This window comes from Podarcis melisellensis, assembly GCF_964234715.1.
Source record: "Podarcis melisellensis genome assembly, chromosome: 9".
Classification (NCBI taxonomy): domain Eukaryota; kingdom Metazoa; phylum Chordata; class Lepidosauria; order Squamata; family Lacertidae; genus Podarcis; species Podarcis melisellensis.
The window spans coordinates 14,421,214-14,437,860 of NC_138541.1; the positions used below are offsets into that span (position 1 = coordinate 14,421,214).

The following is a 16,647-nucleotide window of genomic DNA, read 5'->3' on the forward strand; positions in this document are numbered from 1 at the left end:
GGATTAAATAAATACTGAACTAACTTCAATACTGTTTTAATAGTAACAGTGGGGTATTGGTGCACACAGGGGAACATTCGCAGAAGTAGAAAAATATTTAGGGGGACACACTTCATTTTTGTTTGGGTCCGGATCAGAATACCAGTTCAGAAAAATAACTAACTCAATAACTATTATGGGACATTTTTTTGAAGGCTGTAACTTTTTGCCTTTTAACTGAACTGAGTGATATTTTCAAGAAATAGTAGCCCATTCTGAGTGGATAAAGTCTGCCATATTACAGACAAATCGGTTCAGGATTTTTGTGTGTGTCCTGGGAACCTTTAAAGTTTTTTTTTTTTTTAAAGAAATTGTATTTCCTTCTTTTCCTGGTTTTTTTGGGGTGGGTGGGCAGAAGTGGATGTAATTTGCAGGCATGCAAGCCCCCATAGATAGATCCTGCCAATTTCAGAAGAATGACTGCAGTAGTGTTCCTGCAAGGGCAGTCTTTACCATTTTGGAGTAAGTTAAAAACAGGCTCACTTAATTTCCGAGTTCTTTTGCAGGCAATCTGCATGGAAATAAGATACAACATAAAAATGCTCCTAGGTAAGAAAAGTGCCAAATTTCAGAAGAATAGATCCATGCTTCTTGCTCTAGATGCCTTTAAAGTTGTTTGATGGGAAACTGAAAGTGATTTGCTTCCCTCCCTGTGGTTTTACGAGCAATAGTTTTAGCGAGAAAATGGCAACTATTGTTGAGGCGCCTACAAAATGTCAGAAGGATAGGTGCAGGGGCTAGGAAAGTTAAGATGAATGAAAAAATAACTTCAGGCTTGTTCTGTGCTTAATTGGCACCAAAAGTCACATAAACCTACTGCAAAGCCGATTTGACAGGAGTGGATGTGCGGGCATGTGGCAGAGGCAAAGGGACTTGAATATTCAGCATTTTCCAAGCAAACACTACTAGGAGAACCAGCAGGAACATGTAACAGAGAAGATCAAGGTGATACAATACTCTAGCATACTTCCCACAAACCACTGTGATTAGAGATCCCCGATAAGATCATTCTCTCTGATTAAAAAGATAGACCAGTCAGTCACAAAGAAGCTCTCCCTTCCCATGCTGGCATTTTCCTTATATTGCAAACAATGCTTTTGCAGGCACCGTGTCTGCAGTGTTCGTTGATGTCTGAATCTCTGGAGGTTCCTGCTTCCATCTGAGGAACTTCAAAGAGATCCTGCTGCAGCCTGGACAAGCCTGGCACCTGAAGCAACCTGCTTTGGTCCAAGATTCAGGATTAGTCTGATTCTGCTATACACCTCTCATAAGGTCCATAAATAGCAATACTCTTGAGGTCCCGGGAGCAAAGGAAGTCAGATCAGCCTCAACCAGGGCCAGGGCCTTCTCAACACTGGCTCCGGCCTGGTGGAATGCTCTGTCTCATGAGACCAGGGCCTGAGGGATCTGATTTCTTTCCGCAGGGCCTGTAAGACAGAGTTGTTCCGCCTGGCGGAAGAAGAAGAAGCGGAGGAGTTTGGATATTATGAGTCTACCGCTCTTAACCACTACACCACATTGGCTCTCAATTTGTCCCTCCTATGTAGCAGTGCTTTAAATATTTGAGGCTGGCTGTTGTATTTCCTCTTAAGATGTCTCTTCCCCGGGCTAAGAACCCAAGTGCTTCAACTTTTCCTCACGGGGCCACACTGATAGCAAATGAACAAACAGGAATTTGTGAACTATGAAAATAAGCAAACAAACGAAAAGCTGATGCCATTTGCAAACTTTATTGTAAAATGTGTAAATGTAGTTTGAGCACTGAAGTATACTTTGCCAATGAATACTATAAAATCTGTCTACTCCAGTGCAATATTAACATCAAATATCCATTCCCATTCTCATCTATATGCATAGTAGTCAACATTAAAATGTTATATTGCAGCTCCCACTAATTCAGTGGTGGAATAGTCTGGAGAGGAGAACTTTAACAGCATTTTGTGGTTTATTTGTTTTGCGGCAAATCATTTACTGGAAGCACTGGAGTGTTTATTTACCTGGGTAAGTTTTTGCCAAACTTTGAAGATACAGAACTACATTCAATTCCACCTGAAATATGGTCTTCCTAAAGTGCATATAGAAAGAAGGGCTTAAATAGATGGCTAAAAGGGAGTTTTGATGGCTATACTTTGTCATGGAGAAACAAGAAAATATGAAAGCTCTGAAATTCATTTTTCTTCAAATCACTCTCTCTGTCTCCCCACAGGCCACTTTTCTTAAAGAGAGTTCTATGCTTAGCAATGGTGGGTCTGTCCCACCTGGTACAACTCGCCTTCAATCTTACTTTAACGCCATCCAAACGGTTGGCCATCACCACACCTTGTGGAAGTACTTCTTTCAGTCCGTCCTGAATCTTGAAACATTAAGGCTCATTGGATAGCTCCAAGTCATTTGGGGTTGCTTTCAAAATGAAGGAGCTAAACTATAAATAGTTAAAGATAGGAAATGCAGAGAAAATACCACATGAACTTGGACAAACAGTGGCACGAGAGCTTGAGCTAATGGAAGGCTATTTGTGGCTCTCAGTTCACTTTCCTCACACAATGCATTTTCATTAAGTCAGAAATAGCTCTCCATTAGGAGAAGCACCATGGGAGGTCACCTTAGGATCAGAACCATTAAATTCACGTTATGCCAAAAGTCCTTTCTGTGGACCCCATGATTTTGATGGTGTTTAAGTCTAAGGTGTGGGTTAAACCTCAGAGACTAGGACTTGCCGATCGGAAGGTTGGTGGTTCAAATCCCCGCAATGGGGTGAGCTCGGTCCCTGCTCCTGTCAACCTAGCAGTTCGAAAGCACATCAAAGTGCAAGTAGATAAATAGGTACCGCTCCGGCGGGAAGGTAAACGGCATTTCCGTGCGCTGCTCTGGTTCGCCAGAAGCGGCTTAGTCATGCTGGCCACATGACCCAGAAGCTGTACGCTGGCTCCCTCAGCCAATAAAGCGAGATGAGCACTGCAACCCCAGAGTCGCTCACGACTGGACCTAATGGTCAGGGGTTCCTTTATCTAAGTCTAAGGAATGAGCATAGATTTCTGGCCCTGTCTGTACAGATGCCATGCATCCTCAAACTGCAGCAGCATTCTGGCAGAACACAAGTTTTGTATTCAAAATGTTAATAGGACAAGGCAAGATTCAAACAGATTGGAAAGGGTTTCAAGCTTTGAAGGCATTCTTGCCAGAAAACATCACCTTTTAAAAATTTCAGTCAGAATTTATTGCTACAAACACACAGAAAACTGGAAACAGATCAGAAAGCAGTAGGCTACCTTAGCAAAGAGCTGAGTCCCTGCTACATCCAGCTTTAACACTAACAAATTATTATTATTATTATTATTATTATTATTATTATTATTATTATTATTATTTACCAAATTTGCTTGTCTCCAAATGACTTACCAAACTTAAAAGCACAAGTTTATTTTTTTAAAAAAACCTCAAAGTAGTTATACTGCATATTACACCGCAAAACAAAATTAAAAATAGATGCCCCTCATAACAGCCACAGGATGCTTTGGTTGCACACTAATAATAAACAATATCATATTAGTCTTTCAAAAGCCTGAGGGGAAAGGTAAGTCTTTATCTGGCTCCAAAAAATAAATGTAAATGAAGGCACTAGGTGGAATTCACTGGGGAGTGCATTCCACAGATAGAGAGCCTCAACTGAAAACAAGGCCTCTCCCTTGTCACTTTCCCTCAGAGGAGGGACCTGGAAAATCACCTCAGCAATGATCTAAGGATCTGGGAAGGGCATTTCAGAAGATACTGGAGTTCTGAGCTGAAAGATATTTAAAAGTCAAAACAAGCCCAGAAGCATACAGGCAGCCAGTGTACAGTGGAACCTCGGCTGTCAAACGTAACCCGTTCCAGAAGACTGTTCGACTTCCAAAACTTTTGACAACCAAGGCACAATTGCCGGTTGGCAAAATCCATTGGGGGGAAAATGGAGACACGGGCCTCAGAAGCCGTTCAACTTTTGAGACGCGTTCGACAACAGAAGCATTCACTTCCGGGTTATCAGCATTCGAAAGCCAAAGCGTTCGACTTCCGAAGCGTTCGACAACCAAGGTTCCACTGTAGTTGGAACAGGATTTGTGTTATATCACCTGTTGACTTTGAAACAGCCAGCCAGCCACATTCCGCATTAACTGAGGCTTCCAAACCACTTCCAAAAGTAGCCCATAGAAAGCACACCTGAGGACACTGAAGCATAGATTACTGAATCCAAGTTATCCCTGTCCAGATAAGGTTGTGGTTGGGCCACCAGTCTAAGCTGATAGAAGATACTCAGCACGACTGAGAATACACGCAGCACAAGTGACAGCAATGGAGCCAGGAAAAATCCTAAACTACTTACAAAACTAGTGCAACAATTTGGAGACAGTCTCAAGAATATAAAAAGAACGTGGATTCTGACAAATGCCAAGAATTAGTCAGCACATTTCTTCATTCGTGACTTTCTATATATAATTCCTGTATATATAATTCGCTTCTGACCCGATGTTATCATTGCTCTTTCTCTTTTTGCTCTTCTCCTACTTTCACATTGCTCTCAGATTCTCCCTGATAACAGTTATTACAGAACTACAGAACTACAGTGAACTCTGATTATTAACAATCCTGGCAACCGAAAAGCAAAGTTTCTTTTAAAAGAGAGAGCCTCTCTTTTAAAAGCAGCCGCAAGATTACCACTGAGTAGAAGCGTTTTCCTTTCATTTCACCTTTTCCCACACCGCTTAGCTAAAAACAGTGGGGAAGGGGTGATATCAGGTATCCCACATCCCCCACAAGGCCATTCCTAATTCTAAAAGTTCCAAAGATGACTTTATTTATTAGACAATTTAAGTGACTATTGCTGGAAACTTTATTTTAAACCAGCGTGATTTTGTCCCTGGAGAGCCTGAGGAAATTACTGAGCTTCAGATAGCATTTGATAGATGCTTAGTCGTTATGAACAGCAGGATTACAGCGAAGAGGAAATGGATTGCCAAACGAAGATGGTAGGTTCCCACAGAAACCTCACATTATCCACTTGCTGCCAGTTAGTAACGAATAGGCAAGTGGAAACAACATTTGTGTCGGATGCCTAAGCTAATGCGCACGGACGTAGAGGCACTGGATCATCACCCATATTGTACCTCGGATGGAAGGAAGGTTAAGAATATCAGCATGAAACAGAGCATGAAATGAGGGCCAAGCACTTTCTGAAGTCCCTCCAGTCTTTGTTGTTGTTGTTGTTTAGTCACGTCTGACTCTTCGTGACCCCATGGACCAGAGCTTCGAGAACACTATTCAACCATCTCATCCTCTGTCGTCCCCTTCTCCTTGTGCCCTCTATCTAACATCAGGGTCTTTTCCAGAGAGTCTTCTCTTCTCATGAGTTGGCCAAAGTATTGGAGTCCAAGGATGGGAACCAAGGATGAAGACCAAGCCCCCAGTCTTGGTCCCCATCAAATAAGGAGGAAGAAATTTGGAATCGGTTTACTCAACAACACCGCTATTTTAAAAATATTCTTTGTTTCAGATTCTACATAGAATTATGCTTCAAGTGAAATGTATAATTGACATGTTTAATAAACTGATGGACAGCTGTCAGGATGCAGTCAGTGGCTCCCAGCTGGTTGCCCAGGAAAGTAGAAAGACAAGGAAAAGTTTATTACAGTCCCTTTTTATTTCAGTCTTTACAGAAAAAGGCTATAGAACCCAGCCTCTTGGATAATGGCGTTGTCCCAAGTGAATCTCCACACACTCCATCTCTCCCACTTCCTCATTCATCATACTCATCACCTCCTCTATGGGTGCTGTTGTGCCCTCTGTCTTTGAGCTCTTTGCTCTCCTACTTTTAAGGCTCGCCGGGTTCTGGGAGATGGAGGGTCTGGAATGCTTTCTAATGACAACGTGTCAGCCGGGTGCTGCTCTGCCTCTCCCATGATTTCCTGACTTTCCCCCTCATCTGCCTCTGAGCTGTGACCTTCAAATCCCTGTTGTAAATCTATACTGTCTTCTTCCTCTTCCTCCTCCTTGGAAAGGTCAGGCTGGTGAGATGGTCTCCACCATTCCTCCTCTGCCCAGTCCCAGACAACAACTCAATGAAGGCAAGGGAGGGGGACACCTTGGTGGCGGTCAAATCCTGAGCTCAGCTGGGCAAATTAGTATGCCAACTCCAGTGCTCGTATGACATACTTTTCCTTCTAAGATGGTGGCGTGGTTCTGGAATAAGAAGGATTTGGACCCAGCACAACCCAAATCTCCCCTGATCTATGCCCAGCATGTCCCCAGGATGTCCTCATTTGCCATCTCTGCCAACGGAAGAGGGAGGCAATGGTGGTGGAGCACTGGGAGAGGGGATTTCCCTCTCAACCCTGTGGTCCCTTGGGAGCCTTCCTGAGAACAATCATGTGTGTCATGAATGTTAATCATATGTTATTTATTTATTTATTTATTATATTTCACTTACAATGCAGAATACAAAAAAGCTTATTTTTAAAGTTTTTTCATCATCATCATTTTTTATTATTTCTACCCCGCCCATCTGGCTGGGTTTCCCCAGCCACTCTTGACAACAAATATTCCCCAAATTAAATGGTCCTGGGAAAATGTGATGGCTGCCCTCTGGTCCCTTTCATTGCCTGTTGTATTGGCCAATCTTTCTTGGAAAGGAGACAGTGGAGAGATATTTTGCTGTAAAAGCTGTGGTCCACATGCTGAGAGCCTGTTTCTGCCACTAGGAAGGGCCAGTTTGAGACACATGGAAACTGTTCCTCTCCTTCTGGAGCAACTAATATCATAGACCAAGAGGAGGCTCTTCCTCCCAAAGGATTTGGAAACCCCCCCTCCTCCCCCTAACAAAATAGGAGAAGAAAGTTGTTTTTATCCATATGCAAATTTAATCAGCAGATTGGTTGATGACTTCATTAAAATTTCTTTAATCGAGCTGCAATCCTACTTATAATAACTGTGCATTTAGATAACTAAATAATGTCAAAGATGGGGTAGTTATGAAACGTTTTGCCATTTAATCCTGTGAAAATTGTGACCCACTGTCCATTTTCCCCAGGGCAGGGAGGAGGCTGGAGCAAAGTCCTTCCCATCTGTGCAAAGTACATTCCGGACCCACTCACATATGTTCCTATTTTTGTAATACAGATACCGCTTCCTTGCCCAAGAATAGTTTCTTTGCAATTTACAATATTATCCGATAATACAGCTGTGCTGTACGCCAAGCAAGAGCAAGTCAATATCACCTTGCAAAAGGTGATATTGCATAAGGAATACAGAATTAACAGAGGGAATTCCCTACCAAAAGATGTGGCCAAAAAACCCCCACTAGTTTAGATAGCCAGGGATTTCTCTAATTTTTTAAAAAAGCTACCTGACAAATTTGTGCAAAACTCGGCAAAACTCAGAACTTGAACCTGACCTGCAACTTGAAACTGAAACTGTTAAATTACTTTTCTTTCCGTCACAGTTCCGATGTTTCCAACAGAAACTATAAATACAAGCAATATAATTCTTTATTTTTGCCTGTGCCAGACAAGGCTGCAAGGATGGAAAGTTATTCCCAGAGAGATTGCGTTCCTCAAATGCTATATTTCACAGAGCTGCATCCTGATCCCAAATCTTTCTGTTTCCCAGAGGAAAAAAGGGCATGAAACATTAAGGCATAAATATGAAATATGTGTCCACTTCTTTTACCCCTTGATCACATCAGCAACAGCTGGAAAAGAGGCTTCATCAAATGGAAGGAAAGATCTGTCAAATAATTACAGGTCAACCTTTTCTTTTTATTGCTCTACAAGTCAAAGTCTTAAGAGATCCAGCCATAACTCTTGTTTCAGTGTTTCTATTTCATATAAAGACGGGCCTTTTCCCTGCCCTTGGTTTCTCTTTACCACATCAGGTCAGGTAGTTGTCATAGTTGTTGTCATTGATGTGTCTGGTACAACTTCTGTTCCTCTAGGGCAGATGCGCTGGAACTTTGGCCCCCTGGCTGATGCTGAACTGCAACTCCTATCAGGCCCAGCAAGCATGGCCAAGAGCAAGGGATGGTGGGAGCTGTAGTTCAGAAATATCTGAAGGGGCAAAGGTTCCCTACACATGCTCTGCTAAGTGCAATTGTTTATTCGACACTGAAATGAATGAATGCCTGGATGTGTTTTGCTAACATTGGGGATTTTCCAATGGCAGCACACTAAGAGCTCTCTGAGCTCTAATTGAGTTATTGATTAACTGAGAAAGTTCTCTGCTCCAACTCTTGGGTGTTTAACCTTAGATCACATGATTGAAGCATTCAATTGCAAATCACCCTCTTGAAGGGAGCTCTGTGTTCCTTTTTCTCTGGAGCCTCAGAGAGGACAAAGGTGATAATGTGATAATGGCTTTCCAAGAGCTGTATAGCCTTAGGCAGGATGCAGGCTAACGCAGGCTGGAAAGGCAGAGAGACATCGTTTTGATTTCTGGAAGAAGTAAAGTTATTTCTTATAGGATGCTGAGCCCGTGATGAACATGCACAAGATATTGTATGGAATTATTTGGATGAATCTTTGATGTTCTGTTTTGAAGAAAGTTCTGCAAGTAAAGTTTTGAACAATACTTATGGGTCGGGACAATGTATTGTTCCAAAGAGAGTTTCCCTGCTGGATTCTTTTTCAGGCTTTACTTTTAGTGACTTGCACATTTACTGCAACCACTAACCCTGATAACAACATTTGAACTCCACTGTTGGGAGTCAGAATGCCTCTGAATACCAATTGCTGGGAATCACAAGTGGGAAAAATGCTGTTGCGCTCATGTTCTGCTTGCAAGCTAACCATAGGAATCTGGTCAGGCACTGTGAGAGCAGGATGCTGGAACAGACGGTCCAACAAGCTCTTCTTATGCTCTTATGCTCAAAGCTTGCACAATTTTTTTTAAGAAAAAAAAAAGCTTACAGGGGCAGCCCAGTGAGGACTGAGTGTGCCCAATAGTGATAGAATGTGGAAATATTGTTTGCGAAGGGGAATGTAATAGTGGGGCTGGAATCCTGAACAGGGCTCACTCCATACTGCAACGTTTTGTCGCACCTCCCTTGTAACATTTATAAACACCTGCATTTTTATGGGATTTGTAAAGAGCACATCACAGGGTATTCCTGAAAACATGCCACTGCCACTTTTAGCATTGTTCTGAACTCAAAACATGATGAGGATAGCAAAGCGGCGTTTCTCACACAGGAAACACACACACACCAGAACCAGCTGCACCAATTAACACTTGATGCCCAGTTCCATTCAAACAACACTGTATTTGATCATCTTCCAATTGGGGAGGAGGGTGGGAGAAATGAGTGGAGAGGAAAGCAGCTGTTCACTATCTCTTGGCACAAAAACTGCATCGCTGCTGAACTGAGAAAGCAAGAAAGGCCGTCCTATTCTAGAGGACACCACTTTTTCATACTGCTTGGTCAGTGTTAACAAATGGTAATCTTGCTGATGCTAAATCCATGAGCAGCAACTAATTTCAACATGAGCTTACATTTTGAACTGAGCAAGGACTATAGAGGCAGCCCCATTGGCTCTGTATACTCAACGCCTTCTATCTATCTACATGCAAGCGCAGGCAGAAAGCACTACACTACACATTTAAAGTTTTCAATTATGGTGCTGGAGGAGACTCTTGAGAGTCCCATGGACTGCAAGAAGATCAAACCTCTCCATTCTTAAGGAAATCAGCCCTGAGTGCTCACTGGAAGGACAGATCCTGAAGCTGAGGCTCCAATACTTTGGCCACTTCATGAGAAGAGAAGACTCCCTGGAAAAGACCCTGATGTTGAGAAAGATGGAGGGCACAAGGAGAAGGGGACAACAGAGGACGAGATGGTTGGACAGTGTTCTCGAAGCTACCAGCATGAGTTTGACCTAACTGCGGGAGGCAGTGGAAGACAGGAGTGCCTGGCATGCTCTGGTCCAGGGGGTCACGAAGAGTCGGACACGACTAAACGACTAAACAACAGCAACAACAACACACATTTAAAATGTGTTACTTCCTCCAAAGAACCCCAGGAACAGTACTTTCCCCCTCAAAAGCTACAATTCCCAGCACCCTTAACAAACTACAGTTCCCGAGATTCTTTGGGGGGGAAGTCACGTACTTCAAATATCTGCTGTGTGCGCTTTTAATGTACGGTGTGGCTTCCACACAACCCTCTCCGCCCTACTTTAAGGGAATGGATTGTGTTACAATACTATTAATCAGAAAAGTTAGGTTGGGTTGGGTTTGCATTGCAAACTAAAGAACCTAGTTCAGAATCTAAACTGCAAAATGTAGTATTTGGGTATAGGAAAGGATCTGGAGTATTTCTACACCAGTCTTCCAGGATTTGGGGTACTGTGGTGTTCTTGGCAGGACTTTTATCTCTGGACTCTTGCCTCAGTGGGCAGCAGAACCTCCTAGTGTTTTTTTTAGAAGTAGAAAGCTTTCATATGGCACTTTGCTAAACATAATTTGCTGCTTTTTCAGTTCTCTTTTCGGGCACAAATTTGTGGTGGCTGATCACTGCCTCTGCCAGAAGGATCATTTAGCAGCCAAGCATCTAAGAAACAGATGGTATAATTAGTGGTCAGTGTACTTGATTCTTAGGCCGTACTCCTGCAAGCTGCTCCCTTTCTCTCCAATGTCCCCTTGGAATCATAGAATTGTAGACTTGGAAGGGACTCCAAGGGTCATCTAGTCCAACCCCCTGCAATGCAGGAATCTCAACTAGAGGTGGCAGCTGTAGCTCAAGAGAAGGCCAGCAGGTGGGAAAGAAGTCCTAAAGCTGAGTGCCTAAGAAAGAAATGGGGCAATATCCTACCAGCCCATGGGCAAGGACACTGTGCTGTTCAAGTTCAATCCCAGCAGTGGTGGAGCTTCACTGGGGAACACACACACACCCGGATTGTGTGGCCGGGGGCGGTGCATTCCCCCCACACCCCTCTTCCTCACCCAGTGAATCCCAGATATCTCCAGTTAAAAGGATCAGGAAGCAGGAGATAAAAGGACACCTCCACTTTTTCTGGGCCCAAGACCCTAGGAAGCTGTTGACAGCCAGGGGAGACAACATAGCCCGAGCTGGCAAATGTTGCTAAGCAACTGTGGGTGGTATGGGTCATTCCCCAAAAGGAGATGAGGAGGAGGTTGCAGCAGTTAGCAGGCCAGCCATAATGTTGGCTGGATTTGAGCTTCCACCAATATCATTTCAAATGCCTTTTCCTTTCTATATATATTTACCTCCATATTGCATGAATTAAATGGGGCACAGGGAGAAAGAATTTCAGGAAAGCCAGCATGGCATGTACAACGTGTGAGGTCGAAGAAGAGGGGGAGATTAGGGTTACCAGACGTCCCCGTGGATAGTCCCCGGATTTGCAAATCTGTCCCTGGACAAATTTCGTCTCGGAATGTCCCCCGATTTGCAAATCTGTCCCTGGGAAACGTGGCAGCGGCAGCCTCAGCAGCCCAGAGCCAGCCTGGTAGCGCAGTTGGCTCTGGCTGGCTTCAGGAGCTGCTCGCTGCTGTGGCGCCTGATATATTTCCTGTGCCAGGGCAGCGAGCAGCTCCTGAAGCCAGCCAGAGCCAACTGCGCTACCAGGCTGGCTCCTCCTGGGCCTTCCCTGATCTGTCAAAACAAAGGGGGAGGGGGGAAGGAAATGGAGGAAGGCTTGGAAGTAATGGGCGGGTGGCACGCCATTGCTCAGTTTTTTAAAAACTGCGCATTTATGTTTCACAGGGTGCGAAAGAAGGGCTTTGCACCTTTATACAATATGCATGTATGCTTGGGCCCAGGGTTTTTTGCCTCACCATCCCCACTACTGACTCCCTGTTGCTACTCAGCTTCCCCCCCCCCCAAAAAGTGTCCCCGGATTCATTGAAAAAAATCTGGTAACCATAGGGGAGATGGGATTAAGCCTGCTGGCTGGGCCCTTGATTTCCACACAAACGTTCTGTGGAGGTCGAGGGGAAGCCATCAGGCATGAGCTAGGCACATGCGCACACACACTCACTGGACACATGATGTTCTGGGGGTTTTCTCCAAACTCTACAGATTCTCCAAAATCTTTTGAGGGGTGTGGGGTGGAGAGAGGACACCCTGAGGAAATGGTGGGAAAGTGGCATCGCACGGGCAGAAAGTCCTTGCACTAACAGGATGGCTTCCTTGTATACAACCCAATGTCTTCTGGTGGCCCCCAGTCGCATAGCCCCCAGTCACATAACAGATTGAGGCTGAATCCTGACAAGAGAGAAGTACTGTTTTGGGGGGACAGGGGGTGGGTGGGGGTGGGGGACTCCCTGGTCCTGAATGGAGTAACTGTGCCCCTGAAGGACCAGGGGCGCAGCCTGGGAGTCATTCTGGGCTCCCAGCTGTCCATGGAGGCATAGGCCAATTTTGTGTCCAGGGCAGCTGTTTATCAGCTCTATCTGGTACGAAGGCTGAGACCCTACCTGCCCACAGACTGTCTTGCCAGAGTGGTACATGCTCTGGTTATCTCTTGCTTGGACTACTGCAATGCGCTCTATGTGGGGCTACCTTTGAAGGTGACCCGGAAACTGCAACTAATCCAGAGTGCGGCAGCTAGACAGGAGACTGGGAGCGGCCGTTGAGACCATATAACACCGGTCCTGAGAGATCTGCATTGGCTCCCAGTTCATTTCCGAACACAATTCAAAGTGTTGGTGCTGACCTTTAAAGCCCTAAATGGCCTCAGTCCTGTATTCCTGAAGGAGCGTCTCAGCCCGGACACTGAGATCCAGTACCGAGGGCCTTCTGGTGGTTCCCTCGTTGCAAGAAGTGTGGTTACAGGGAACCAGACAGAGGGCCTTCTCGGTAGTGGCGCCACCCTGTGGAAAGCCCTCCCTTCAGCTGTGAAGGAAATAAGCAGCTATCTTCTCTTTAAAAGACATCTGAAGGCAGCCCTGTTTAGGGAAGTTTTTATTTAATGCTGTATTGTTTTTAACACTTGATTGGAAGCTGCCCACAGTGGCTGGGGAAACTCAGCCAGATGGGTGGGGTATAAATAATAAATTATTATTATTATATATATTATAGTTCCCAGTGGCATAGCTCCCAGTTGCATGGCATTTCCATTAAATTAATGGTGATGTGGAGGTCAAGATGGGCAAGGGTATTTATAATGAAACAGTAGAAAGGGAGGGGCACAAACCAAAATAACTGAGATTTACTAAGAAAAGAACAGGGGGGAAAGCCTACAAGGATTTAAAAACAGTATCTAGAGCGTGGAGAAAGGAAAAGGCAACCTATACAGCGACAAACAATAAATCAGAGAAAGACTTACATAAACCACAAAAGATCTGATTATTTACACTGCAAGATTTATTAGCCCTCCGTGCTTTATAATGCTGCCCTTATGATATTCATATGTTTTCACGGAAATGTCAGGGTTTCTTTCTTGTTTTCTTGTTTTTATGTGAAAGAGGATTAATGGTCACATCAGCTCGGGAACCTTGCAATTTTGACAGCTTCAAAATGATACAGGATGAGACTTATTGCTTGGCAGATCTGAGGTTCTTTTTTGGAACACCAGGAGGAGAAATTACTAGTTCCGCTTGAGATGCTCTTTGCACTGCTACTGCGGAGAAATCATACTCTGTGCTGTTTCCACATGCCACGTGCAGGAGAATCCATTGCTGCTATTCACAGGAGTAAGAATATTTATTGAAAAGACCAGGAGTGTGTTTCAAAATGGGGCTGGAACTGTCCACATTTGGACCATTGTTTCTGATCTCACAATGGAGACATGGATGCCTTCCTCCAGCAAGGAAAATTGGTCATGTTCCCTATACAGCCCCTGAAAAGATGAAGGTTCCCCAAACACGATTAATTTACCTTCCTCCGTTTTTGAGTGGTACCACTCCTACCAGCTCCAAGAAAAGCTGGCTAGGAGAAGGCTGTACTAGGACCACAGAGACGTAGGATATTATCCACCAAGCCTTCCCCCACCTCTGATCATTTGCTGTTTCCCTGCTAATTACCACAGCCCTGAGCAACATTCATGGGTAGCAAATCATGAAGAACAACAGACGGCGTAACCCACTCACAACCAGAGGGGAAAGAAAACACGCAAATCAATAAATATGCACGGACAACACTTCCTGCAGAAACTTACCAAACTATTCCCTGAGCCCCAGAGCCGATTGGTTTCAAGTTCTGGTAGCGCTTGAGAACTGTGAAGGTCGAGTCACCCACTTCCACGCTGTAGAACTGGTTGTCAACTTTGCTTTTACTCATGTTGTAATATTTGGCAATATATGACACATCCACTTGTTTCCCGAATCCCTGTCACAGAGACAAAGTAGGGAGGTGGGGCAGCGGAGGAGAAGAAAGAAAACAGAATACCAGTAAGCTATCAGCATAGCAATGAGGCAAAACAGACACCCAAGACTCTAAAATGTGACCTGCCCTGTCATTTCAAACTTGTTGTCAAATAATTTCACATTGACAGCCAGCTTTCTTAATGACTTTCGTGTGATCTTTCTCAAACCTTATTTCAGATAAGAAATGGCCCTTCAGATCATATCAACCCCTCCGAAAGACTAAAGGATTCAACATTGAAACCCAGAGGAAGTTTTGCCCCACTTTTAGCAGTCACAACATATTATGGGATTATGTTTCTATTTTCCCAGGTCCCTTAATATATTCCTGTTTTAAAATATGTGTATTAGTCTGATAAATTAATACCCCATCCTTCGCCACATAAATGTTTCCAGGGTGACACACAAAATTAAAAGAACAAAATCAATCTGCAAAAATAATTATAACCAAGAACTGGAAAAGGAGTATTCTAATCCTTATTAGACTGGATTGAGAAAACATGGTCTGTTTTAACCATGATAAAATTAACTTACTTTAAGAGAACTCATAGAAATCAGCCAAAGAGATTTATGGAAAAACGAGCTGTTTTCATTATGTTTTGGAATGATAAATACCAAAGCAATATACAAACATATGATACTTTTAATTTATGGTAATCTCATACAAATTATTTGCAAGCATTTCTGTATTGTACAATTAAAAAAAAGAATAAAAACAATAGCAAAGTGAGCTTCTTAAACAGAGCAAGAAAGACAAGCTCAACAGCAGTTTTCAGCCATGGGAAATATGGTACAGTATTTGGTACTGATATGACCTGGGAAGCACATTCAAAAAGGAGAGCACCACAGCCGAGAAGCCCTCTCCCCAGTTGCCACCTGCTCCATAACACTGGATGGTGATCCAGTGAAGATATTGGTTTGCAAGTAGGCTGAAGAAGGACTAGGTAGTCCTTCAGGGGCCCTGGTCCCTGAGCTTTAAAGTCCAGTCTAATATGTTCACACCTGAGGTCCTCCTGGAATCAAAGAATGGACTTCTCTGTGGGGCAAACAAAGGAGTTGTTTGCAACCCAAGCGTCCACTGTATATGCATTAGGAATGTTCAATGTTCAACCGTTTATTCAACAGCACAGAAACTACACACCAGCAGTGCTTTTCCCCTTGTCTCCTTCCCAAGACTCTGGCCTAGTATTCTTTAGGATAAAAGCAGTGCTGAGTAATGAAACAGAATGCAAAAGGTAGCATATGGAGATGCCTGTCATTACACCCAGGGAGGGAGGGGCAGAGAGAAGAGGGGCTTCTGTCATTTGCAATAGTGCTTCAGGGGGCAAAGGGAGGGGGGGCACTCTACCCACGACCAGACTGAGCACAGCATGTTAATACATTCCTGGCTAATTGCCAAAATTAGCTTCCTCTTAATTACATTAGAGTTTCTGAATGTATTTATTTTTGCAAGCCACCCAGCAGGAATATGTATTTACAAGGGAGAGAGGGGAGGAGAGAGGGGGGAGAGGAACCATCCAGGAATGCCAGGAGGACAAAAGAGGCCGAGAAAAAGCAAATTTGCAGAGCAAATTGAATCGTACTACTTTAATGCCCCGTGAGTTTTCCTCTATTGTTTTTCGCGGAAAGCACCCTGAGCACCCTTTATTTGTGTTATCGGTACTATTAGCAGCAGTTGCAGGTTGGTGAGCAGCCAAAAGAGCATTCTGAGGCTGTGCCTTGCAGGTGCCAGGAGCCAGGTTGCCATCTGTTCATTATGGGCTGCTCATATTTGGGAAGCTTTGATCGTAATAAGGAGAGCTCTGCTTGCAGGCACGGTTTCTCTGTATTATCTCCTAGCTAGCTAATGAAATCTCAAAGATGCCGGTGGACTCGCTCCATCATGAAAGAGGTGTCAGACACCAGTTTGAGAGGCTGAGCTAAACAATGAGTCAATGCAGTATACTGTACTCTTTGATCAAAGGCAATATATGATTCAAGGGCCACGTCCAGTCCAGAAAAGTCCTTCCTTCTCCCTGAGCAGTCCTACACTGCCACATTATGGTGAATCTTCTTTGGGGAAGAAGGAAGTTTTGCAAGGTCCTGGATCTAGTCCAACAGCCTTCTGTAAGACACAGCCAATAACCTGCTCATTCCCCGCCCTGCCTTGCTTTGATACAGATTAGTCTACTCGATCTATAATACAACATGATATAAGCAGAGAATCAATGCCCTGAATGAAAGTTATGAGCGGATGGAAAGCTTTAAACATTCAAGCCA

At 44.0% G+C, this 16,647-nt stretch overlaps 1 protein-coding gene across 8 annotated transcripts in view; it reads right to left on the bottom strand.

The window, feature by feature from the left end:
• Positions 1-16,647, bottom strand: part of MAPK10 (mitogen-activated protein kinase 10) — a 236,881-nt gene that overhangs the window by 73,854 nt on the left and 146,380 nt on the right. For all 8 annotated transcript variants that reach the window (XM_081925123.1, XM_081925122.1, XM_081925125.1 and 5 more), the window contains one exon: positions 14,184-14,353. In XM_081925123.1, coding sequence (XP_081781249.1) covers positions 14,184-14,353 — 170 coding nt within the window. The remainder of the gene's footprint in view (positions 1-14,183; positions 14,354-16,647) is intronic.